The sequence below is a fragment of the Bubalus kerabau genome, chromosome 8, assembly GCF_029407905.1.
Source record: "Bubalus kerabau isolate K-KA32 ecotype Philippines breed swamp buffalo chromosome 8, PCC_UOA_SB_1v2, whole genome shotgun sequence".
Lineage (NCBI taxonomy): Eukaryota > Metazoa > Chordata > Mammalia > Artiodactyla > Bovidae > Bubalus > Bubalus kerabau.
The window spans coordinates 76,909,622-76,934,694 of record NC_073631.1 but is presented as its reverse complement, the minus strand read 5'-3'; the positions used below and the strand labels follow the sequence as shown (position 1 = coordinate 76,934,694).

Sequence of the window (25,073 nt, the reverse complement as noted above, 5' to 3'; positions counted from 1 at the left end):
CAATATATGGGATTATAAAAATGTGCTAAAATAATCATTAATAAATAAATTTCAGGAGTGTCACATATAAATAGGAAATAACATTGGTAGGGTTTAGTCTTGAAGGCAAGAATTATGAATGTCCACTTGATACATTCAAAGAAATGAGTGATGTCAAAAATCTATATCATAGCATATAAAAATTGTTTTATTTATTATAGATGTTTTATTATTTCTTGTAAAACCTTTGAAAAATGTTGTATTATAGTTTTAACTATTAAATAACAGTAGTACTGAGAATGCTACTTGGATTTTGACTCTATACTTTTCTGGTAAGACTTTATATTAAAATGTTCCTATCTGAAACTTTAATAGCTTGTTGATCCAAGAGAAGACTAATTCATTGGAGGGTGCAGAACAGGCTACTGCCTTTTCAAAGCCCCAAATCCTTTAAACCTCTTTTCTCCTTCATTTTAGAAACACGAATAGCATGACTCAAATCCGGCAGGCAGTTTTTTTGCAGGTTATTTTTTTTTCTGTCAAAATTTTAAGTAACATTTTTTATAACAGTCTTTATAATAAGCAAATGTGTGTGGAAAGTCAGGTGTTAAATGAAGCCATGCAAATTAGCCATCTGGATTGAAAAATATTGTTTTACTTAATATTGAGCTTAACAGATTTATAGATTTATAAAAAATCTTTTAGCCTTTGCAGTATTCCAGTATATGTGATCAATCCTTATGATTCTTCACATGGAAATTAAGCTTGAGAGTTGGGAATAAATAGTGGACATAGCCTTCATATTTCCATCCACATCTCAAGGCACTTATTTTGGAAAGAAAGACTAAAATAACAGTGCCTAAAATATATATATTTGAAAATACTTGATTTTTACCCAGTGCTTTTTAAAGAATTTCAAGAAAGGCTGAGAGCCCACCATTGTGGTTCAGTTTTGGCTGTGTGAACGTAAGTGTTTAAGAGCTCTGTTGATGATAACTGTGAGAAAGGCTGACATGATAGAAACAAATGAACATTGCCACTGATGGACAGGGAGCTTATGCAAATCAGACAACCCAGAGATCCTACCATTTAAGGAGAAAACATGGCATTCTTCCTCCTATAGCTCTCTCAAGCCTTGTCTATCCACATATCTGAGCGATGTCACTCCAAACATTAAGAAAGGGAAGGGAAGCGAAAGGCAAACAAATTGATGCCCCATCATTCATTGTTTCACAAATAATGTTTGAAATGTTTATTCTGGTATCTATGATCTTGCATGTTCTAACTCTAACTTTCCAGTTTGTGTTGCAACAATTTCTATACATTTCTCTTTTGTTCTACTCAAATGGAACTCATTACTGCTCCCCACACATGCCATATACTTTCTTCTCTAGGTGCCTTTCTCATTTACCTAATTCAAATCTATTCCCTCTCCCTAGTAACCAGTTCATTTTCACTATTTAAATTTATAGCATTGAAGTGTGATTTACAAGCAAGTGTATGTGCATACTAAGTTGCTTCAATCATGTCCGACTCTTTGCAACCCTATGGACTGTATGTAGCTGGCCAGGCTTCTCTGTCCATGGGATTCTCCAGAAAAAATACTGGAGTGGGTTGCTGTGACCTCCTCTGGGGATCTTCTTCTGACACAGGGATGGAGCCTGTGTCTCTTATGTCTCCTGCATTGGCAGGCAGGTTCTTTATCATTAGTGCCACCTGGGAAGTCCTTACAAGCAAGTAGATGCACACATTTTAAATGTTTCAGTGAATTCTGACACATTATCACTACATTCAAAATACAGAATGTATCCACATGATTTTATTCATGAATCTTTACTAGCAAAGTTGCTGTCACTTCTATACCTCTTCATATGCACCCTGCTGCTGCTGCTGCTGCTAAGTTGCTTCAGTCGTGTCCGACTCTGTGCGACCCCATAGACAGCAGCCCACCAGGCTCCCCCATCCCTGGGATTCTCCAGGCAAGAACACTGGAGTGGGCTGCCATTTCCTTCTCCACACATACACCCTAAAATGAGGCAAAGACTTATCTGTCTTCTAACACTATAGTTTTGCTTTTCTAGAACTCCATATACATGGATTGATATAGTACTTACCCTTTCTACTGATTTCTATCACTCAGCATACTTTTTTTTTTTTTTTAAGATTCATCTATGTGATTATTGCCAAGTAATAAACTATTGTACAAACATTACCAAAATGTTTCTCCATCTACTGTTGAACATTTGGTTATTTCCAGTTTTTTAATATTATGAGTCAAACTTATGAATATACATGTGTAAGTTTCTGTGTGCCTATATGCCTGTTTATCTTTGATAAATGCCTAGGATTAGGATTGATGAGATTGATCTTCCCAACCCAGTTCTCCTGCATTGCAGGCAAATTCTTTACCAGCTGAGCCACAAGGGAAGCCCAGGAATACTGGAGTGGATAGCCTATCCCTTCTGCAGCAGATCTTTCCAACCCAGGGATTGAACTGGGGTCTCCTGCATTGCAGGTGGATTCTTACCAACTGAACTATCAGGGAAGTCCCAGGATTGATGAGTAACAGTATTTAAGTTATTAAGAATTTGCAAAAATATTTCCCCAACTGGTTTTATCACTTAAACTTCTATCAGAAATGTTTAAGTTTCTCAATTACTATACATATTCACCAATACTTGGCATAGTCATTCTTTCTTATTTTAACCATTCTAAAGGATGCTTATGTGGTATGTGGGTATGGCATAGATTTTATGTGCATCATCTATGTGTTAGGTGCTCAGTTGTGTCAAACTCTATTCAACCCCATGGACTATAGCCCACCAGGCTTCTCTTTGTCCATGGGATTCTCTAGCAAGAACACTGGAGTGGATTGCCATGCCCTCCTCCAGGGGATCTTCCCAACCCAGTAATCAAACCCAAGTCTCCTCTCCTTCATAGCAGGCAGACTCTTTACCATCTGAGCCTAATAATGCTGAGCATCTTTTCATGTATTTTTTTAAGCAATTAATATGTCATATTTGGGCTTCTCTGGTGGCTCAGATGGTAAAGAATCTGCCTGCCATGCAGGACACCTGGGTTTGATCTCTGGGTTGAGAAGATCCCCTGGAGAAGGGAACAGCTACCCACTCCAGTATTCTGGCCTGCAGGAGTCAATGAACAGAGGAGACTGGCAAGCTACAGTCCACGAGATCTGTAATTAATTTTTTAAGCAATTAATATACCATATTTAGTGAAGTCACTGTTCAAGTCATATATACATTTTTATTTTGTTTCTTTTTAAGGATTCCTTAGAATTATGTTGTTTATGAATAAAGATATATTTTCTGCTTCTTTCCTACCTACACCCTTTTTTTTTTCTTCTTATATCATTGCACTGGTTAGGGCCTCAATACAATGTTTAATACAAATGCTGAGAGTGGAATGCACTTGACTTTTTCTCTATCCTGGGTGAATACATTTAGTCTTTCAACATTAAGTACAATGTTAGCTAGTTTGCCACAAGTTATTGTGTTGTGCTTGTTGTTTATCATCAGTGGGAGTTACATTTTGACAAAGTATTTTCTGACTCTGTTGTTACAATTTAATGGTTTTACTTTTTCTATTAATATTGTGAATTATAATAATTGTTAAGTTAACCTTGAATTCCTGGAAATTGGTCAAAAATCTTTGAACTCTATACTTGGTCATAAGTTACTCCTGTAATATTGCTGGACCCGGTTAGCTAGCAAATATTATTTCTATGTTCATAAAGGATATTGGTTTGTGCTTTTGATTTTTTTCTAGCTTTACTGAGGTATAATTAACATAAAGTTGTAAGCTATTTAAAGTGTACAACATGATAATTTGCTGTGTCTACATTGTGAAAGAACTTCCCCCTCTGAGTTAGTTAACATATCCATCACTTCACGTATTTCCTCTTCTAGTTTTTATAAAAGTATGCATAAAATTGATATTTCTTCTTTGATGAAATTAGCCACTGGAGCCACAGGAGTCTGGAATTTTCTTTGTGGAAAGTTTTAAACTACAAATCCAACTAACATAATAGATGTAAATGATTCAGGGTATGTATTTTCTTTTCTTTTTTTTCTTTTTTTTTTAGTGTTTTGCTAGTTTGAAAATTGTCTATTCCATATATGTTGAATTTGTTGGCAGTAAGTTATAATAGTTTCCTATGACAATTTAACATAGGATCTTTTTTCTGAGCTGTCTAGGGGTTTATACGTTTTTATCTTTCAAAAAATAAGATTTTAGGTACATTTATTTTCCTCTATTTTTCTCCTTTGCTTAACTGATATCTATTCACTTAACATTTTTTTATCCCCTTTCTTCTGCTTCCTTTGACATTAATTGCCTATTCGTGATTTTTGAGGTACTGCTACTGCTGCCGCTGCTAAGTCGCTTCAGTCGTGTCCAACTCGGTGCAACCCTATAGACGGTAGCCCACCAGACTCCCCCATCCCAGGGATTCTCCAGGAAAGAAGACTGGCGTGGGTTGCCATTTCCTTCTCTAATGCATGAAAGTGAAAAGTGAAAGTGAAGTCACTCAGTTGTGTCCGACTTTTCGCGACCCCGTGGACTGCAGCCTACCACGCTCCTCTGTCTATGGGATTTTCCAGGCAAGAGTACTGGAGTGGGGTGCCATTGCCTTCTTCTATTTTACTCTAGAGGGGAGAAGGCGGCAAAATATTCATATAGGGCAATGCTTTACAGTAGAAATATTTGTATTTTTAATTTTTAGTAGCTATATTAATAAAATAAATAAAAGTAAAATTAAGTTTAGATATATGTCAAATATTATTAAAATGTCATTTCAAAATGCAATCAATATAACATTAGGAATGAGACATTTTGGTTTTTTTAGTACTAAGTCTCCCAATATACTCAGCTGGTAAAGAAACCGACTGCAACTTGGGACAGCTGGGCTTGATCCCTAGTTTGGGAAGATCCCCTGGAGAAGGAAAAGGCTATGTGCTCCAGTATTCTGACCTAGAGAATTTCATGGACTGTTTAGTCCATAGGATTGCAAAGAGTCAGAAATGACTGAGCGACTTTCGCTTCACTTCACTTCACTCCCAGTATACAGGGTGTTTTTGATATTTATAGCATATGGTAATTCACACCAGTCACATTTCAAGTACTCAATAAGTGCAAGTAGCTGTTGGCTGCTATACTGAACACTCAGATAATATTAAAATATACCGAAAGTGCTAATTTAGTCCTCACTGGACACTTTGCATCCTAAAAAGATTAAGTAGTTGTTCCATGATCTATCAGCAAATAAGTAAAAGAGATGTGATTTGAGCCAAAATTTTTCCAACTTCAAATTCTGTATTATTTCATGACCCTTAAAACAGCTACATTTTCTGGTTTTCTGGCCTCCTTCAAACTGCTGACTTCCCTAAATCATTATTTACAATCATGTAATCAAATTGACCTGTTCTAGAGCTACTGAGCAGAGGGTTGTGGCAAAGTACAAATCTCAATAATGTGAATAAAGGTTAAGAACACAAATGTAACTGTGCTTCTCTTGACATATCTGGGAATCAAGATTTTATCCTTTGTATTTTCTTTACTTCCTTAAAGAAATATAAAAGTACACTGCAAAGGTATGATAGCATGTTCTAGCTGTCCTAATTCTGAGCCAATTTCCCTGCTTAGTGTTTTTAAGAATAGTTAGGATAACTCTACTTGGATAAGAATAATAGAATAGATTGTGTTTGATTAAAGTTATTAAAATGGGCTAAACCTTTGGAGAAAAAGTGCTCTTTCCTTATTGACCAAAAAACTCAGAATAATTGATAGGTTTAAGGGCCTTGCATCTAAGCAAAGTTACCTAAACATGTCACTAGTATGGACTAGATTTATTTTTAAGTCACTACATCTATGTCATTTTGGGGCTTAGCTTGTTTGACCAAAGGAAGTTTAACATAGCAAGGCTAGGCATCTTAAAATCCATGCTAAAAATGAATTGAGTTGTATAACAAATTTAGATTCACTAATCCAATCAATCTGAAAGAGATGGGAATACCAGACCACCTGACCTGCCTCTTGAGAAATCTGTATGCAGGTCAGGAAGCAACAGAACTGGACATGGAACAACAGACTGGTTCCAAATAGGAAAAGGAGTACGTCAAGGCTGTATATTGTCACCCTACTTATTTAACTTATATGCAGACTACATCATGAGAAACGCTGGACTGGAAGAAACACAAGCTGGAATCAAGATTGCCAGGAGAAATATCAATAAACTCAGATATGCAGAGGCAACACCCTTATGGCAGAAAGTGAAGAGGAACTAAAAAGCCTCTTGATGAAAGTGAAAGAGGAGAGTGAAAAAGTTGGCTTAAAGCTCAACATTCAGAAAACGAAGATCATGGCATCTGGTCCCATCACTTCATGGGAAATAGATGGGGAAACAGTGGAAAAAGTGTCAGACTTTATTTTTTTGGGTTCCAAAATCACTGCAGATAATGACTGCAGCCATGAAATTAAAAGACGCTTACTCCTTGGAAGAAAAGTTATGACCAACCTAGATAGCATATTCAAAAGCAGAGGCATAACTTTGCCAACAAAGGTCCATCTAGTCAAGACTATTGTTTTTCCTGTGGTCATGTATGGATGTGAGAGTTGGACTGTGAAGAAGGCTGAGTGCCGAAGAATTGATGCTTTTGAACTGTGGTGTTGGAGAAGACTCTTGAGAGTCTCTCGGACTGCAAGGAGATCCAACCAGTCCATCCTAAAGGAGATCAGCCCTGGGATTTCTTTGGAGGGAATGATGCGAAAGCTGAAACACTAGTACTTTGGCCACCTCATGCGAAGAGTTGACTCATTGGAAAAGATTCTGATGCTGGGAGGGATTGGGGGCAGGAGGAGAAGGGGACGACAGAGTATGAGATGGCTGGATGGCATCACTGACTCGATGGATGTTGAGTCTGAGTGAACTCCGGGAGTTGGTGATGGACAGGGAGGCCTGGAATGCTGCGATTCATGGGGTTACAAAGAGTCGGACATGACTGAGCGACTGATCTGATCTGAATCCAATCAATCACCAATACATATCTATGTGTTTATTAAGTATAAGTGACTTGGTTGTTGGAGTTGCTTATTAAAATCAAAGTAGTTCTGCTCTCTAACTTTGTCTCTAATTAAAGGTCTTAACCTTTCAGGGCTGTCCTCAGTTCAGTTCAGTTCAGTTGCTCAGTCATGTCCAACTCATTGCAACCCCATGAATTGCAGCATGCCAGGCCTACCTGTCCATCACCAACTCCTGGAGTTCACTCAGACTCACGTCCATTGAGTCGGTGATGCCATCCAGCCATCTCATCCTCTGTCGTCCCCTTCTCCCCTGTCCCCAATCCCTCCCAGCATCAGAGTCTTTTCCAATGAGTCAACTCTTCGCATGAGGTGGCCAAAGTACTGGAGTTTCAGCTTTCGCATCATTCCTTCCAAAGAACACCCAGGACTGATCTCTTTTAGAATGGACTGGTTGGATCTCCTTTCAGTCCAAGGGACTCTCAAGAGTCTTCTCCAACACCACAGTTCAAAAGCATCAATTCTTCGGCGCTCAGCCTTCTTCACAGTCCCACTCTCAGATCCATACATGACTACTGGAAAAACCATAGCCTTCCCTAGATGGACCTTTGTTGGCAAAATAATGTCTCTGCTTTTCAATATGCTATCTAGGTTAGTCATAACTTTCCTTCCAAGGGTAAGCATCTTTTAATTTCATGGCTGCAGTCACCATCTGCAGTGATTTTGGAACCCAAAAAAATAAAGCCTGACACTGTTTCCCCATCTATTTTCCATGAAGTGATGGGACCGGATGCCATGATCTTCGTTTTCTGAATGTTGAGCTTTAAGCCAACTTTTTCACTCTCCTCTTTCACTTTCAACAAGAGGTTTTTTAGTTCCTCTTCACTTTCTGCCATAAGGGTGGTGTCATCTGCATATCTGAGGTTATTGATTTTTCTCCCGGAAATCTTGTTTCCAGCCAGTGGTTCTTCCAGCCCAGAATTTCTCATGATGTACTCTGCATATAAGTTAAATAAGCAGGGTGACAATATACAGCCTTGACGTACTCCTTTTCCTATTTGGAGCCAGTCTGTTGTTCCATGTCCAGTTCTAACTGTTGCTTCCTGACCTGCATACAGGTTTCTCAAGAGGCAGGTCAGGTGGTCTGGTATTCCCATCTCTTTCAGAAATTTACACAGTTTATTGTGATCCATACAGTCAAAGGCTTTGGCATAGTCAGTAAAGCAGAAATAGATGTTTTTCTGGAACTCTCTTGCTTTTTTAATGATCCAGCGGATGTTGGCAATTTGATCTCTGGTTCCTCTGCCTTTTCTAAAACCAGCTTGAACATCTGGAAGTTCACGGTTCACATATTGCTGAAGCCTGGATTGGATAATTTTGAGCATGTGAGATGAGTGCAATTGTGTGGTAGTTTGAGCATTCTTTGGCATTGCCTTTCTTTGGGATTGGAATGAAAACTGACCTTTTCCAGTCCTGTGGCCACTGCTGAGTTTTCCACATTTGCTGGCATATTGAGTACAACACTTTCACAGCATCATCCCTCACGATTTGAAATAGCTTAACTGGAATTTCATCACCTCCACTAGCTTTGTTCCTAGTGATGCTTTCTAAGGCCCACTTAACTTCACATTCCAGGATGTCTGGCTCTAGGTCAGTGATGACACCATTGTGATTATCTGGGTTGTGAAGATCTTTTTTGTACAGTTCTTCTGTGTATTCTTGCCATCTCTTCTTAATATCTTCTGATTTTATTAGGTCCATACCATTTCTGTCCTTTATTGAGCCCATCTTTGCATGAAATGTTCCCTTGGTATCTCTAATTTTCTTGAAGAGATCTCTAGTCTTTCCCATTCTGTTGTTTTCCTCTATTTCTTTGCATTGATCGCTGAGGAAGGCTTTCTTATCTCTTCTTGCTATTCTTTGGAACTCTGCATTCAGATGTTTCTATCTTTCCTTTTCTCCTTTGATTTTGGCTTCTCTTTTCACAGCTATTTGTAAGGCCTCCCCAGAGAGCCATTTTGCTTTTTTGCATTTCTTTTCCATGAAGATGGTCTTGATCCCTGTCTCCTGTACAATGTCACGAACCTCTGTCCATAGTTCATCAGGCACTCTATCTATCAGATCTAGTCCCTTAAATCTATTTCTCACTTCCACTGTATAATCATAAGGGATTTGATTAAGGTCATACTTGGATGGTCTAGTGGTTTTCCCTACTTTCTTCAATTCAAGTCTGAATTTGGCAATAAGGAGTTCATGATCTGAGTCACAGTCAGCTCTGGGTCTTGTTTTTGCTGACTGTATAGAGCTTCTCCATCTTTCGCTGCAAAGAATATAATCAATCTGATTTCGGTGTTGACCATCTGGTGATGTCCTCCTGAGGGTGCAGGAGGCCTGAGAGGAGCCACTCCACGTTCAAAATCAGAGGGGCAGCAGTGAGGAGATACCCCTTGTCCAAGGTAAGGAGCAGCAGCTGCACTTTGCTGGAGCAGCTGGGAAGAGATACCCCACATCAAAGGTAAGAGAAACCCAAGTAAGATGGTAAGTGTTGCAAGAGGGCGTCAGAGGGCAGACACACTGAAACCATAATCACAGAAAACTAGTCAATCTAATCACATGGACCACAGCCTGGTCTAACTCAATGAAACTAAGCCATGCTGTGTGGGGCCACCCAAGACCGACGGGTCATGGTGGAGAGGTCTGACAGAATGTGGTCCACTGGAGAAGGGAATGGCAAACCACTTTAGTATTCTTGCCTTGAGAACCCCATGAACAGTATGAAAAGGCAAAATGATAGGATACTGAAAGAGGAACTCCCCAGATTAGTAGGTGCCCAATATGCTACTAGAGATCAACGGAGAAATAACTCTAGAAAGAATGAATGGATGGAGCCAAAGCAAAAACAATACCCAGTTTTGGATGTGACTGGTGATAGAAGCAAGGTCCAATGCTGTAAAGAACAATATTGCATAGGAACCTGGAATGTTAGTTCCATGAATCAAGGCAAAATGGGAAGTGGTCAAACAAGAGATGGCAAGAGTGAACGTCGACATTCTAGGAACCAGTGAACTAAAATGGACTGGAATGGGTGAATTTAACTCAGATGACCATTATATCTACTACTGTGGGCAGGAATCCCTTAGAAGAAATGGAGTAGCTATCATGGTCAACAAAAGAGTCTGAAATGCAGTACTTGGATGCAATCTCAAAAACGACAGAATGATCTCTGTTTGCTTCCAAGGCAAACCATTCAATATCACAGTAATCCAAGTCTATGCCCCGACCAGTAACTCTGAAGAAGCTGAAGTTGAACAGTTCTATGAAGACCTACAAGACCTTTTAGAACTAACACCCAAAAAAAGATGTCCTCAGTTACTATAATTGAAACTACGAGCCTATGACTCATGCTTCATTGAGTATGTGAGCAACAAAATGATGTTTCTGCAGCGGTCCAGTAAGATGTATGGATAGGCACAAACATTAGATTCCCCACAAAATCCCATGGGAACTTTGCTTGAAATGTCTGCCAGCTCTTGGGTCTTCTCATACTTCTACCTATATCTGATTCTGGGCACTATTATTTTAATTCAAAAAAAATTATTGAAAGATATTTTAAAACAGCTAAATGGAGTGATATGTGATATTTTTAGAGGGAAAGAGTGAAAGAAGTTCTATTTATTTATTTATTTATATAGTTTTACAGAGAGGCTATAGAGTTTTATATATCTACATTTATGGCTTTATGTATATATAGAACAAACATATGCACCTGTAGATATATATATATATACACACACACATACACACACACACACATACACATAGATGTACATTTTAATTTCACTGACCTATAATTTGAGTGGAATTCCAATTCCAATTAAAATTCCAGTTTTTTGCTGGCTTTCTTTTATAAATAAACTATTCTCAGAATCTTTTTTTAAAAAAGGATTCTGTTCACAGACAAATTTGTCCTAAACTGGCCAGTTTTGTGAGACCTGACTATTAAGTTTTACCTCCAACTCAGAACAAAAATTCTGGAGGAAAAATGCTGTATAAAAAGTGTTGAATATCCCTGCTTCCTTGGTTCCTTTCTTGGGGGGTGCTGGGGGAGAGGCAACTGGCATGAAACATCAATTGATACATTACAGTTAATATAACTCACCTCTCTGTTCTAAGGTTATCCAAGTTTTCTAAGAAAACAAGTTGAGTGTTAGAGAGCATAGGTTTAATAATTAGTCACTTATAGCTTATTTTGATAGAGAACTTTGTTAACCTATAAGACTGAACTTCAGCATGTAATTTCTTTCATCAAGATGGTTCAAGATCAAGGAGTACATGTTGAAAATTGTGTCTTAAGTAAAATACTGACACATGACACAAGCAAAGGATGGACATGATTTCGCTAATATTAAGGTAGCACCTGACTAGGTTCAGAGTGTTGCTGTTCAAGACAGTGAAATAGTTGCCTGTACTTGGGCAAATGTGGGTGAAATGAGGTGTAAAATGTGCTCTGTTAAAAGTCATACCTAAGAAGAATGACAAAGAGGTGAACATTGAAATGGAGAGCAATAAGGAAGCCAAAGCTTATCAGAGCTGCTGATTATAGACACAGGTCATGAAACTGCAAAATAGCATTTATAGACAGCAGTCTTACAGGGCAGTACCCATTCAGATGTAACCAGAATCATGGGCATTTTTATTTCTGTTGCAATGATCATCCCTCTACTAGTGCAAAAGTACGCTTAAAGCTTAAAGATGACGAAATTTACTAATGTGAAGGGACTGGAAACTTACCAAAAGTGAAGTGCCTGCTCTGTGGGGAAGGGAGAGGAATAGAGGGCTTCTATGGGGGGTAATGGTGGTAATAAGCCCAGTAATCTCTTGAGCAGAGAATATGGTGGCCAGCTATTGACTTTGTTTGCCAAGAAGCTGAAGCGAGGGAGGAAAAAACCTTAGTTAAAGCTATCCTTAATAATCATGCCTCCTAGTTATATTTCCTTCCTACTTGCTTCACTGTCTCCAAAACAAAACAAAATAGTTACTAAGAGTGGAAGGAATAAATTGGGAAACTGGAATTGACATATACACACTACTATATATAAAATATATATAACTAATAAGGACCTAGTGTATGTAACAAGGAACTCTACTCAATACTCTGTAATGACCTATATGGGAAAACAATCTAAAAAAAGACTAGATATTTGTATACGTATAAATGATTCACTTTGATGTACATCTGAAACTAACACAACACGGTAAATCATCTATACTGCAATAAAAATTTAAAATGAAGTTCCCTCTTTTCTCTATGTGCTTACTGTCAATGTACCAAAGTTATTTTTCTTTTTTTTTTTTTTTACTAAATTTCAAATTAAATATTCCCTATTGTATTGTCAACATTTATTTCCTAGAAGAGGGAGTACTTTGTTATTATTATGGCAAAGATTTTGGTGCTCCAAAGATTCTGACCACCAAAGATTTTGTAGTCTAAAGAGTAATAATAATAATAATAAATAAAAATCCCTGACCGAATGATGTTTCAATAAAGTTATTTCTCTCTTGCAAGCTATATATTGTTAAAAAAAAATCAAGCATATTTGGAAATCACTGAGTTTCATTGTGGTTATAGCTGGCTTTTTTTAGTGATAGGTTCTAGACTTTCTGCTCTCAGAACCTGCTTGCTCCTTGTACCTCAAGTCCAACTAAATGTGGCCATTTTCTCTGGCTCCAGGTGATTCACACAAGCTGGGATTTGGTTCTCACCTTCAAAGAAAATGTCCTGAAGTAAAGGAGAGTTTTGGTGCAGTATTCAAAGGATACATTTTCTAGCTGCTGCTTGTGTCTACTTGTATTCACTGCCCACTTTTCCAGTCTGGATTCTGCTCCTTCTTGGCTAAGATTCTGAGGCCTGCTGCCTTCCTTCTTAAGCCTGTGAGGTTCTCTGGTTCCTGTTAGCTTTGTAGGCTGCCTTGAGCATCAGTGACTTCTGATATAAGCATATACTCATATTCCAATTCTGATTCTTTGGGTACTTGATCCTCAACTCAACCACTATCACCAACTTCCATACTCAAGGGGAGCCTTTCCCCATCTTTTTGGTTCCTTCTTCTAATGCCAGCTTCCCTGTTACAGCTCCTGACATCTGAGCACATAAGCTGCTGCCCATGGCCTGGCACCAACAGAGTAATTGTGCCATCAAATTGTTGAACATCTTGATGCTGTCTGGACTACCCCAAAGATGAATATGAATGAAGCTGCTATTGAGTTTGAAAAACCTTGAGTCCCTGGTGAAAAAAATGGATAACCACTAAAGTTACAGAATTTTGAACTGAGTGTGATAATCTAATCAGCTCTCCTCTGGAATCATAATGAAAAGATATGATTATACTTTTAATTAGGAAATTATCATAATTTGTGTTGAAATAAAAAATGTGAAAGTTGAATATGAAAAAAATAAAATCACAGTATCTAGACATTGTTTATTTTTGTGTGTGAATATATAAAAAACTAGACAAATTTGCCTAAGGTAAAAACCAAGCAAGATTGTTATAGCCAAGCATAGTTCTAGAGTCTTCACATGTATTATATGACTTAATCTTTATATCCAATGAGTTAGAGAGAAACAGTTATCAGCCTGCTGCAGAAATACATTTCTGCAAGGAGAAGTTAAAAAATGTACTCATATTTGTGGAAATGCTAATAAGCAAAGGCATTTGAACTCAGTCTGGTTCGCTGCATGGTCTGGTCTGGTCTGGTCTGCATGCTGGTATGGTCTTAACTATTAATACATTGCCCATTCTCTTACCAGTAAATATAAAGGAAAAGATAAGGAAGGATATGTTCCAGGGCACCAATAGTGTTCATTCCTGGAGAGTAGATTAGGAGGGAGGAAAGATGTGAGAAAAACTTTTCCCTCTATAATTCTTCATTATTTTCATTTATGTAGCTCAAAAAAGTCATTAAAATTAGCAAAGTCCTTTCTGTGGTATAATTACTACTGACTTTAAGGACTGGTTTTTGATAGAGTCATAGATAAATGACAATCTCAAATTTACATACAAGTCACAAGGACAGTGCAAAGACATTTTTCCCTGATGATATTTGAGATTCTATGGCTCTACAACCCTTGAATATTTTAGTGTGTGTTCCCTACAAACAACACATTCTCCTAAGTAACCAGAATATCACCATCCAAACCAAAATATGACCATTAGTACATTACTGATATCTGAGTAGTCATTTGGGTTTTGTCACTCCAATAATGTCTTTATAGCAGAAGGATCACACAGAGAACCACAATACATTTAAATGACGTGCCTCTTTAGTTTCATTCAATCTTTAACAATTCCTTGGTCTTGGTTTTTATGATCTTGATACCTTGGAATGTTACTGACTAGTTGTTATTTTGTAGCATATCCTTCTACTTAGAATAGGCTCATGTAAAACATAGGCTACTGTTTTCTTGATTACAGGCTACAGCATGGCAAAATATTTTAACTTACCTAGTTATTGATGATGGTCACTTTGATCACCTGATTAAGATTATGTCCACCATCACTATAAAGTTATTCATTATTTACTGGGGACTAATATGCATTCTGTGAGGAGGTACTTTGAAACTATGTAAATACCCCTATTTCATTAAACTTCCAATTTTCCCCTTATTTATGAGAGCATAGACACATGGATTCTGGTTTTATTGTTTTTTCTTGTTTTATTCCATGACTTATAACCCATTAATGATATTTAGCTTGATTTTGAATTGTCCTACATTTGGCCTGTGGTAGATACTTCAAGCTGGCTCTTACATCCTTTTGACATGTCTTCATCACTTTTTCTTTACTTTATAGCCCAAGATATTCTGAGTTCCTCTTCTTTATTCTCCTATTACAGCCATGCTCCTTTCCATAGAGAAGTGACACCAGATACACTTGTTTGTTTTAGGCAAAAGACATAGATCCCCCCCGCCCCGCCGCCCCCTGAAAAACTTGTGGAAACAAATTCTGGGTGGAAGTTGAAACTGAAATCATAATCCAAGTATAGTCTTTCAAGGACAAGACTAAAGAAGATTGAATACAGTGCATTTTACATTCATTCCAAAGTCCTTCTCGGAATCCCCTTTTGAAAAAGTTTTATTTTTCTTCTCCTTTAATATTACCAAGACATTTTGTTTCTGAGAACTCTTGACCTAAAGTCATTGCTATTACAGATCTCTGGATCTCAGGGGAAACTGTTGGGCTAAAAGAAAACTAAAGTAAGGATCCCTAAACATGAGAGGATGGAACACAGATATATTGAGTCTCTGTGCTCTCCATTGATCCAAACAAAAGAAACTGGCTTCCTATTTATGTGCTTAAACATGACCTCAGGCCCAGGTTGGAAAGTAGATTTTCCTTTCTTCTCACTTACAGCAAAATGAGTAGATGATATTGAATAAAAACCTTCAGTTCTAAAAAGTAGCACAGTCTGAATTATAAGTAAACAAGTAGTCACTAAACAGCTTTCTAAAAACAGAAGAAAAATCTCAGTTGATTCCAATGCATAATCAATCTGTAATACATCACTATTATCTTATAAGCTATCCTATAATTGGGGCTTCCCTGTAGCTCAGTTGGTAAAGAATCTGCCTGTAACACAGGAGACCCGGGTTCAATCCCTGGGTCGGGAAGATCCCCTGGAGAAGGAAATGCCAAACCACTCCAGTATTCTTGCCCAAAGTATCCCATGGACAGAGGAGCCTGACAGGTTGCAGTCTATGGCGTCGCAAGAGTCAGACATGATGACAACTAAAACCACCAACCATCCTATAATTAGATATACTTTATAGTAAAGATTATATAATCTGAGTAATAATAGATAAACTATGTATTCATATATATATTGTCTCACATTCTCCTTGAGAAACCTAGCGAGACAAGTATTATTATTCTCATATGACAGATGTAGAAGTGGAATCCAGAAAGTTTAAGACATCTGCCACGATCACCAAGCTGCTAACTGGTAATGCAGTATCTTCCAATTACAAATTCTTACTTCTCTTATAATCATCTGCACATACCACCTCCCCAACATTTACTTTTTGCCCATCAAAAAATTTTTAAAGACTATTTTTTTAGAGCAGTTTTTTAGGTTTACAACAAAATTAAGAGGAAAATACAGCAATTCCTATATACTTTCTGCCACCATATAAGCATAGCCTCCTCCATTCTGAATATACCCCCACTGGAATGGTTCACTTTTTTAAAAGCAAGGATGAACCTTCATTGACACGTCACAATCACCCATAGTTCATGGTTTACCTTAGAATTCACTCAGTGTTGTACATTTAGGCTTCCAAGATGGCTCAGTGGTAAAGAATCCGCCTGCCAGTGCAGAAGCCACAGGAAGCACGGGTTAGATCCCTGGGTCAGGAAGATCTCCTGGAGGAGGAAATTGCAATCCCCTCCAGTCTTCTTCCTTTGGTAATCCCATGGACAGAGGAGCCTGGTGGGCTACAGTCCAGGGGGGTTGCAAAGAGTCGGACAGGACTGAAGTGATTGAGCATACATACACGATATACATTCAATAGGTTTGATCTCATCATCTTCATAGTTGGTCTTTTCCAGAACATCATATAGCTGGACTCATACAGTATAGCCTTCTCAGATTGGCTTCTTAGTAATATGCATTTAAGTTTCTCTTTCTCTTTTTATAACTTGATAGTTCATTCCTTTTCAGCACTGATTAATAGTTCACTGTCTGGATGTTTCACAGTTTATTATCCATTCACCTACTAAGGGTGCGTTGGTTGCTTCTAGGTTTTGTCAATTATGAATAAAGTGTCTGTAAACATCTGTGTGAAGGTTTTAGGATAGACATAAGTTTTCAATTCCTTTGAGTAAATATCAAGGAGCCCTACTGTCAGATAAGACAGGAGAACATTTAATTTTGTAAGAAATCACCAGAGTCTTCCAAAGTGACTGTACCATTTTGCAGTTCTACCAGCAGTGGGTGGGAGTCTGTGTCACTCCACATTATCACCAGCATTTGGTATCGTCACCAGAGCCAGCGTTCTAGGTTTTGACCATTACGATAGTTACACAACCACTTTTTAGGAAATCATTTTAAACTTTTAGTTGAGTTCAGTTGACCAGATTTGACACAAAAGTCACCCGAAACTGATCAAAATGATATTAAAGCATTAAGAGAATTACATTTAAAAAATATATATATTTTTTTCTAAAACAAGTAGAATTAGTAGGCCCATGATTATTCATACATAATAAAATAGATTTTTATCTCATGCGGCTTTTTAGTCATATATGAAAAAATTTGTTTCCCGGAGCAAAAGATGGGTGAAAGGCCATGATCCAGAGAGAGAAACTCAACATTAATAATTTGATGATTTCTAAGAGAAGTCATTGTGGCAAACAAGATTCTGAAGACAGAGAAAGCAAACTGAGATTTAACTAGTCATGGAATTAGATGTTGATTATTTGTTTATTCTAAGTATTGTTTCAGCTTCTATCAAACACTGTCACAGCTGTTATAAGAAAGCACTTGATTTATAGAGTCAAGAACCAATGGGGAACTCGAAAGCTATGTTTCGTTTTGAAAATTCTGCCTATTTGGGGAGATAATGCAAAATGTTTCTATCAACCAGTGTGTGAAAATTTCACATAATTGTCTTTTTGGCCACATTAGATCCAAGACAGGAGAGAAACAAGATTTCATAGTCCTTTTTAAATTAAGTGATTTCTTCACAGCATTCCCAAATATTCAAGAAGGCGAAAAATATATTTTCAACATTTGTTCCTTCTCCAAATTGTATTTTCTGTAGAAGCAAGACAAATGAAAGACATGTTTTTAACTACCCCATGCTGTTCAGAGCACTGCAGTTTGTGAATTTTTAAGTGGAAATGGAAATTGTTTTTATTTCCCTGATTTTTATTTGCAAGTTTCATGCCCCAGACCTGTGTGCCTTCTGATCAAAAGTGACAGCTAGAAATAGCAACCCATTTAAGAGTGACACATTGTGTTATACTCAGCGCATCTCTAGTTTAGGGAATTAAAGAACAAAAAAATATGCAAACAGAGGAGGGAGAACTACCATTTATCTTGATTTTTTCCCCTCTACATCTAAGTTAAAAGTAAACCTACATGCTATGACACCACTTATGATTCAAAATAAATGAACTGCGTTAGAAGCTCCTGTGTTTATTCCTGTTGTCTCTTTCCTGAATATTCTACCTCAATGTTGCCTAACTTTCCCTGCCAAAAGCTAAGCAAAAGAAATCATACAAAAGAATAGAGGAAGTAGAAAAATTCTCAAAGGGATAACTGATTTATATTTCCATCTGTAAAAAAACAAAGTGCCTCTGAGTTTAACTTCCTTACACAGAACTACAGAAGCATCATCTATGAACCCTGAAATTATATCAAACACTGCTGACCAGCTCAGTTTACTGATTGTTTAGTTACATCTGATTTCTAAATCTATGTTCAAATATATCATTCCTTCCTATGAGGAAGAAAAGAAGATTCAGACGCCTTTATTTTGTTGTTGTTGTGTTTTAAATTAGTTTTGGGGGGATATTTTGTTTCCTCATAAAGAAATGAATGCATAAAAACCCTCTTGTTCTTATCTGGGAACATTAAAATAATGAAATTTTATCTTGTGCATTTAAAATGAGTTTTAACAGAATATCTAACATTGGGTTTTGCTAAAATGAGTCTGAGACAAATATTTGGATACAGGTGTTGTTTTGGGGAAGGTAATCCCAGGAAGCAAAACTGATAGATGAGAAAAGTAAAATGCAAAAGGGAAAGCGAACAGAAGGCTGCATAAGTGAGTTGACCATCACTAGGGATAACCAGTACTCTCCCACAGTTGCCCCTGGGAAGTCTCATAAAATACATCTTGGAACTACCTACCCAGGTAATGAAAGGCAAGAGCCCTTGACCATCAGTTCCTGTACCACTTATTAAGGTAGGCTCAGGAACTACTAATCACCCTGGACTTCCTGGGTACACATGCATGAATCCTGATTAGGATGTGGCAGGGTTTCATATACAGTGGTGTCAAAGAAGTACCAATAGCAGAAATCAAGAAGTATTCCGTGTGTTTTGAGGTGAGGATCTACATTTGGTCTGTGTAATACAAGCCTTCTAGTAGTTTGCCAGAGGCTCCAGTAAGCATCTGTTACATAATAAATAAGGTTAGTACCGTTGGATCTGCGGGGTCATATGGCCTGCATAATTGAGAATCTTCTCCATAGTCTGGACCTGTAATTTGGACCTGGAATTACAAAGCAGCTTCTTTCTCTGGACCCCACTTCAGATTAGTAGGGTTCGCAAGTCACCCATTAGTGTAAAAGTCTGCCAAACCTGGCTCGTGGGCCAAATGCAGTCTGCTACTGAAAAAAAAAATTGCTATTGGAATAGCAGTACACCCATTTGTTTATGTACCATCTATTGCTGCTTTTGTGCTCTCAATAGCAGAGTTGAGTAGTGGCAACAGAAAGCATTTGGTTTGCAAAGATTAAATATTTACTAATCTTATTTTCAGAGAAAAAGTATGTTAACTTTTAGAATAATAAATGGGAGAGAGGGACATTTTCATAGGTGTAGTATATGTGTTTAAAATTGGAAAACAAAACAAAACATCAAGTGATGTGGCTTATTATGAAAAGTAGCTGTTGCAATGTGCAACTTTTCTCAATGTGGAAGGTGCCATATTAGAGCAATTCTATTAAGTCCTTTTCAGGTTTCCCTGGTGGCTCAGATGGTAAGAATCTACCTGCAATGTGGGAGACCGAGGTTTGATCCCTGGGTTGGGAAGATCCCCTGCAGGAGGGTATGGCAACCCACTCCAGTATTCTTGCCTGGAGAATCATATGGACAGAGAAGCCTGGTGGGCTATAGTTGCAAAGAGTTGGACACAACTGAGTGACTAAGCACAGCGCATTAAATCCTTTCAATTGGTTTAACTGATATTAAATACAGTTGACTCTGAACACCACAAATTTGAATTGTGAGGGTCTAGTTACACATGGATTATTTTCAATAAATATGTACTATCAGATCAGATCAGATCAGTCGCTCAGTCGTGTCCAACTCTTTGCGACCCCATGAATCGCAGCACGCCAGGCCTCCCTGTCCATCACCAACTCCCGGAGTTCACTGAGACTCACGTCCATCGAGTCAGTGATGCCATCCAGCCATCTCATCCTCTCTTGTCCCCTTCTCCTCCTGCCCCGAGTCCCTCCCAGCATCAGAGTCTTTTCCAGTGAGTCAACTCTTCGCATGAGGTGGCCAAAGTACTGGAGTTTCAGCTTTAGCTTCATTCCTTCCAAAGAAATCCCAGGGCTGATCTCCTTCAGAATGGACTGGTTGGATCTCCTTGCAGTCCAAGGGACTCTCAAGAGTCTTCTCCAACACCACAGTTCAAAAGCATCAATTCTTCAGTGCTCATCCTTCTTCACAGTCCAGCTCTCACATCCACACATGACCACAGGAAAAACCATAGCCTTGACTAGACGAACCTTTGTTGGCAAAGTAATGTCTCTGCTTTTGAATATGCTATCTAGGTTGGTCATAACTTTCCTTCCAAGGAGTAAGCGTCTTTTAATTTCATGGCTGCAGTCACCACTACACCATCTGTGGTTGTTTGGACCAGTGAATGCAGAAGGCTGAATGCAAAAGGCCTGTAAACTTATAGATAGGTTTTCCACTGAGAGGAGTGCCAACTCTCCTAACTCCCAGGTTGTTTAAGAATCAACTGTATAATCTTATATGCAGATGTAGTAAATGAGGGTCTCTTTAAAAGGTGACCTAGACGCTACCTGAATATGAGTTTATTGAATTGGTAGATGACTGACTTGATCCTGATACTCCTTTATTCAATGTTTTCTTATGAGTTAATAAACACCAGCCAACTCAATATACATGTAGTAACACCTTGCCCATATTGTTCAAGGGCCACAGTCACTACACCACTATTTTGCATCACTTCACAATCCATGGATGAGAATCATGGTAATTGTGATGCTATCCAGTATCAATGGATTTCACCATCCCACTTACCCTCAAGAAGTATGTCCACATTGCTGTCTGACCTGTGGTTTATCCAGCTTTATAATCCCATTCTAAAGGTCTGCTTACTAGGGTCGCTTGAGGCATAAATCAAATTAGTCTAAGCTTGGGTTCTCAGAAAGCAGAGCTGGAGACAAAGACTTACATGTAGATCATTATCTTAGAAATATGACCCCAAGGAGCAGGAGTGGCAAATGTGTCCTGAAGCACAAAAGTGGGTAAGCATTAATACAAAATAGGCATTATTGAGCTGACCACTGCTACAAGAAAATGGTACACAGATACACAGTCCCATGTGACTTTCTGAGGATATGTTTGAACTGTGTTTGGGGCATTTGAGCATTAGTTTACTAGCGTGTGAGATGAGTGCAATTGTGCAGTAGTTTGAGCATTCTTTGGCTAAAGAGCCTCTTGATGAAAGTGAAAGAGGAGAGTGAAAAAGTTGGCTTAAAGCTCAGCATTCAGAAAACTAAGATCATAGCATCAGGTCCCATCACTTCATGGCAAATAGATGGAGAAACAGTGGAAACAGTGGCAGACTTTATTTCTGGGGGCTCCAAAATCACTGCAGATGTTGACTGCAGCCATGAAATTAAAAGACACTTACTCCTTGGAAGAAAAGTTATGACCAACCCAGACAGTATATTAAAAAACAGAGACATTACTTTTCCAACAAAGGTCCATCTAGTCAAAGCTATTGTTTTCCAGTAGTCATGTATGGATGTGAGAGTTGGACTATAAAGAAAGCTGAGTGCCGAAGAATTGATGCTTTTGAAATGTGGTGTTGGAGAAGACTCTTGAGAGTCCCTTGGACTGCAAGGAGATCCAACCAGTCCATCCTAAAGGAAATCAGTTCTGAATGTTCATTGGAAGGACTGATATTGAAGCTGAAACTCCAATATTTTGGCCATCTGATGCGAAGAGCTAACTCCTTTGAAAAGACCCTGATGCTGGCAAAGATTGAAGGTGAGAGGAGAAGGGGATGACAGAGAATGAAATGATTGGATGGCATCACCAACTCAAAGGACATGAGTTTGAGTAAACTCTGGGAGATGGTGATAGACAAGGAGGCCTGGCGTGCTGCAGTCAATGGGGTCAGAAACAGTTGGACATGACTGAGCAACTGAACTGAACTGGGGCATACATTTTAAAACTATATTAGTCATAGATGAATATTGATCCATTTTCATAGGCATTTCACAACATAACTGAAGTCTCAGAGTGGGACATCAAGGGTTCATTGCATGGGTTCAAAGCAAGGGGATAGCAGGCTGCACCTGTGTAAAGCCAGTAATCCTCACCCTTAACTTGACAGGAAAATTGATGAACCTAATGGGAGATGCCCAATACATTATATTCAGCTCAGTTCAGTCGCTCAGTTGTGTCTGACTCTTTGCGACCCCATGAATCACAGCACACCAGGCCTCCCTGTCCATCACCAACTCCCAGAGTCCACCCAAACCCATGTCCATCGAGTTGGTGATGCCATCCAACCATCTCATTCTTTGTCACCCCTTCTCGTCCTGCCCTCAATCTTTCCCATCATCAGGATCTTTTCAAATGACTCAGCTCTTTGCATCAGGTGGCCAAAGTATTGGCGTTTCAACTTCAACATCAGTTGTTCCAATGAACACCCAGGACTGATCTCCCTTAGTATGGACTGGTTGGATCTCCTTGCAGTCCAAGGGACTCTCAAGAGTCTTCTCCAACACCACAGTTCAAAAGCATCAATTCTTCAGTGCTCAGCTTTCTTTATAGTCCAACTCACATCCATACATGACCACTAGAAAAACCATAGTCTTGACTCTGGAATTTACCTGTTTTTGATAAAAATAGCTAAAACCATCATAACAGATATATATATATATATTACCTATACAGTTGGCCTATCATCAACAAGTTGCACATATGCAGATTCAACTAACCTCAGATGGAAAATATTGGGAAAAAATTCCATCAAGTTCCAAAGAACAAAACTTGAATTTGCCATATACCTGGCAACTATTTACATAGCATTTACATTCTATTAGGTATTATAATAATATAGAGATAAATTTATAGTACATTGGATTATATGCAGCAGGTTATATGCAAATACTATGCCATTTTTAAAAAGATACTTGAGAATCCATGGATTTTATTATCTGTGGGAGTCCTGAAACCAATCCCCAATGGATACCTGGGGACAACAGTATTTATACTTCTAACAATCCAGCCTCTGGTACAAAGATGTAATCCAAAAACAAGCAAAAAGACAAAAAAAAAATCCAAGTGATTCTACTATAACAATCAGTTTAGAGGAAGCAATGGAATGTTTTATGTTTTTATAATTAGGCAAAGGAACTGAATAGACATTTTTTCCAAAGATGGCATACAAATGGCCAACACGTATATATGTACATGTGTCCAATGTCTCTAATCAAAGAAATGAACATCAAAGCCACAATGAAATATCATCTTTTATCAGTTAGAATAGATTCATCAAGAAGACAAGAGATAACAAATGCTCATGAGGACTTAGAGAAAAAGAAACCCCTGTGTATTATCAGAGGGAATGTAAATTGGTACAGTCGATATAGAAAACTGTATGGAGTTTCCTCAAAAAAATAAAAGGAACTACCATATAATCCAGCAATTCTAATTCTGGGTATTTATCTGAAGGGAAAGAAAAAATATTTGCTCCCCTATATTCATCACAGCATTATTTACAAGAGATAAGACATGAAAAATCCCTAAGTATTCATCAATGAATAAATGGATAAAGAAAATAGGATACACTCACACATTGCAGACGGACGCTTTACCATCTGAGCTACCAGGGAAGCCACACTCACACATTACTCATCATAAAAAAGAAAATCCTATTATTTGGGACAACATGGGGTAGACCTTGAGGGCATCCATTTTAAGGAAAATAAACCAATCAGAGAAAGACAAATACTGTGCAGAAACACTTATATGAGGAAAGTTAAAAAAAATTATTGAATATAAAAGTGGTTGTTGGCAGCTGGAGGTGGGGGAAGAAAGGCGAGGTTGGCAAAAGGATATAAACTTTCAGGTATAGAAAAATAACTTTTAAATATGCAAAAATATTAGCAGCCTGAGGATCTGAAATATGGTGACTATACTTGATGGTACCATATTATACAGAACTGACCCTTGAACAACATAGGTTTGAAATGTCTGGGTCCCCTTACATATAGATTTTTTTCAGTAATAAACACTGCAGTACTTCATGATCTGTGGTTGGCTGAATTTTAGGATCCAGAGCAACTGAGGATCTGGAGGGCAGATTATAAATTATACTGGGATTTTTGACTGTGCAGAGGGTCGGCATTCTTAACTCTGGCATTGTTCAATGGTCCACTGGATTTGAAATTTGCTACAAGTAGAAGTAAATGTTCTCAAAAAAACAAAAGCAAGATTGAGATGATGGATGTGAAGATATCAATTAACTGCATGGTGGGAATCTTCTTATAGTGTATGAACACAGATTTTTAGAGGAAACAAAGTAATGTTTTATGTTTGTGTAATTTTTCTGTGAGAGCAGCTCCAGTTGTAGAGTTGCAATGTCTAAAACTAATAGGAAGCTCACTATCTTTCAGGTTAGAGAATTCACAGGCGAAAAGTTGGAGAAAACAAAACTGTTGTAGAGTGAAGTATGTCAGACACAGAAAAACAAATGCTATATATCACATACATGTGGAATCTAAAAAATACAACCAACTACTGAGTATAACAAAAAAGAAACAAACTAGTGGTGACCAGTGGGGACAGGGAAGGTGGGGAAGAGCAATATTGGTAGGGAATCATAGGCATGAAATAAGCTATGAGGATATATGATACAACACAGGAAGGAATAATGCTAAAGCTGAAACTCCAGTACTTTGGCCACCTCATGCGAAGAGTTGACTCATTGGAAAAGACTCTGATGCTGGGAGGGATTGGGGGCAGGAGGAGAAGGGGACGACAGAGGATGAGATGGC

General features: G+C 38.1%; 1 protein-coding gene and 1 long non-coding RNA gene across 3 annotated transcripts in view; one reads left to right on the top strand and one right to left on the bottom strand.

Annotated features, from left to right (window-relative positions):
* LOC129659367 (uncharacterized) overlaps positions 1 to 13,480 on the top strand; it is a 382,363-nt gene extending 368,883 nt beyond the window's left edge. For both annotated transcript variants that reach the window (XM_055590613.1, XM_055590637.1), the window contains one exon: positions 13,147 to 13,480. In XM_055590613.1, the coding sequence (XP_055446588.1) occupies positions 13,147 to 13,160 (14 nt within the window). In that variant the 3' untranslated portion in view covers positions 13,161 to 13,480. The remainder of the gene's footprint in view (positions 1 to 13,146) is intronic.
* The window catches only part of LOC129659369 (uncharacterized), a 241,901-nt gene continuing 220,935 nt past the window's right edge, over positions 4,108 to 25,073 (bottom strand). Inside the window, exon 4 of the long non-coding RNA XR_008718055.1 lies at positions 4,108 to 4,643. This is a non-coding gene — a long non-coding RNA (uncharacterized LOC129659369). The remainder of the gene's footprint in view (positions 4,644 to 25,073) is intronic.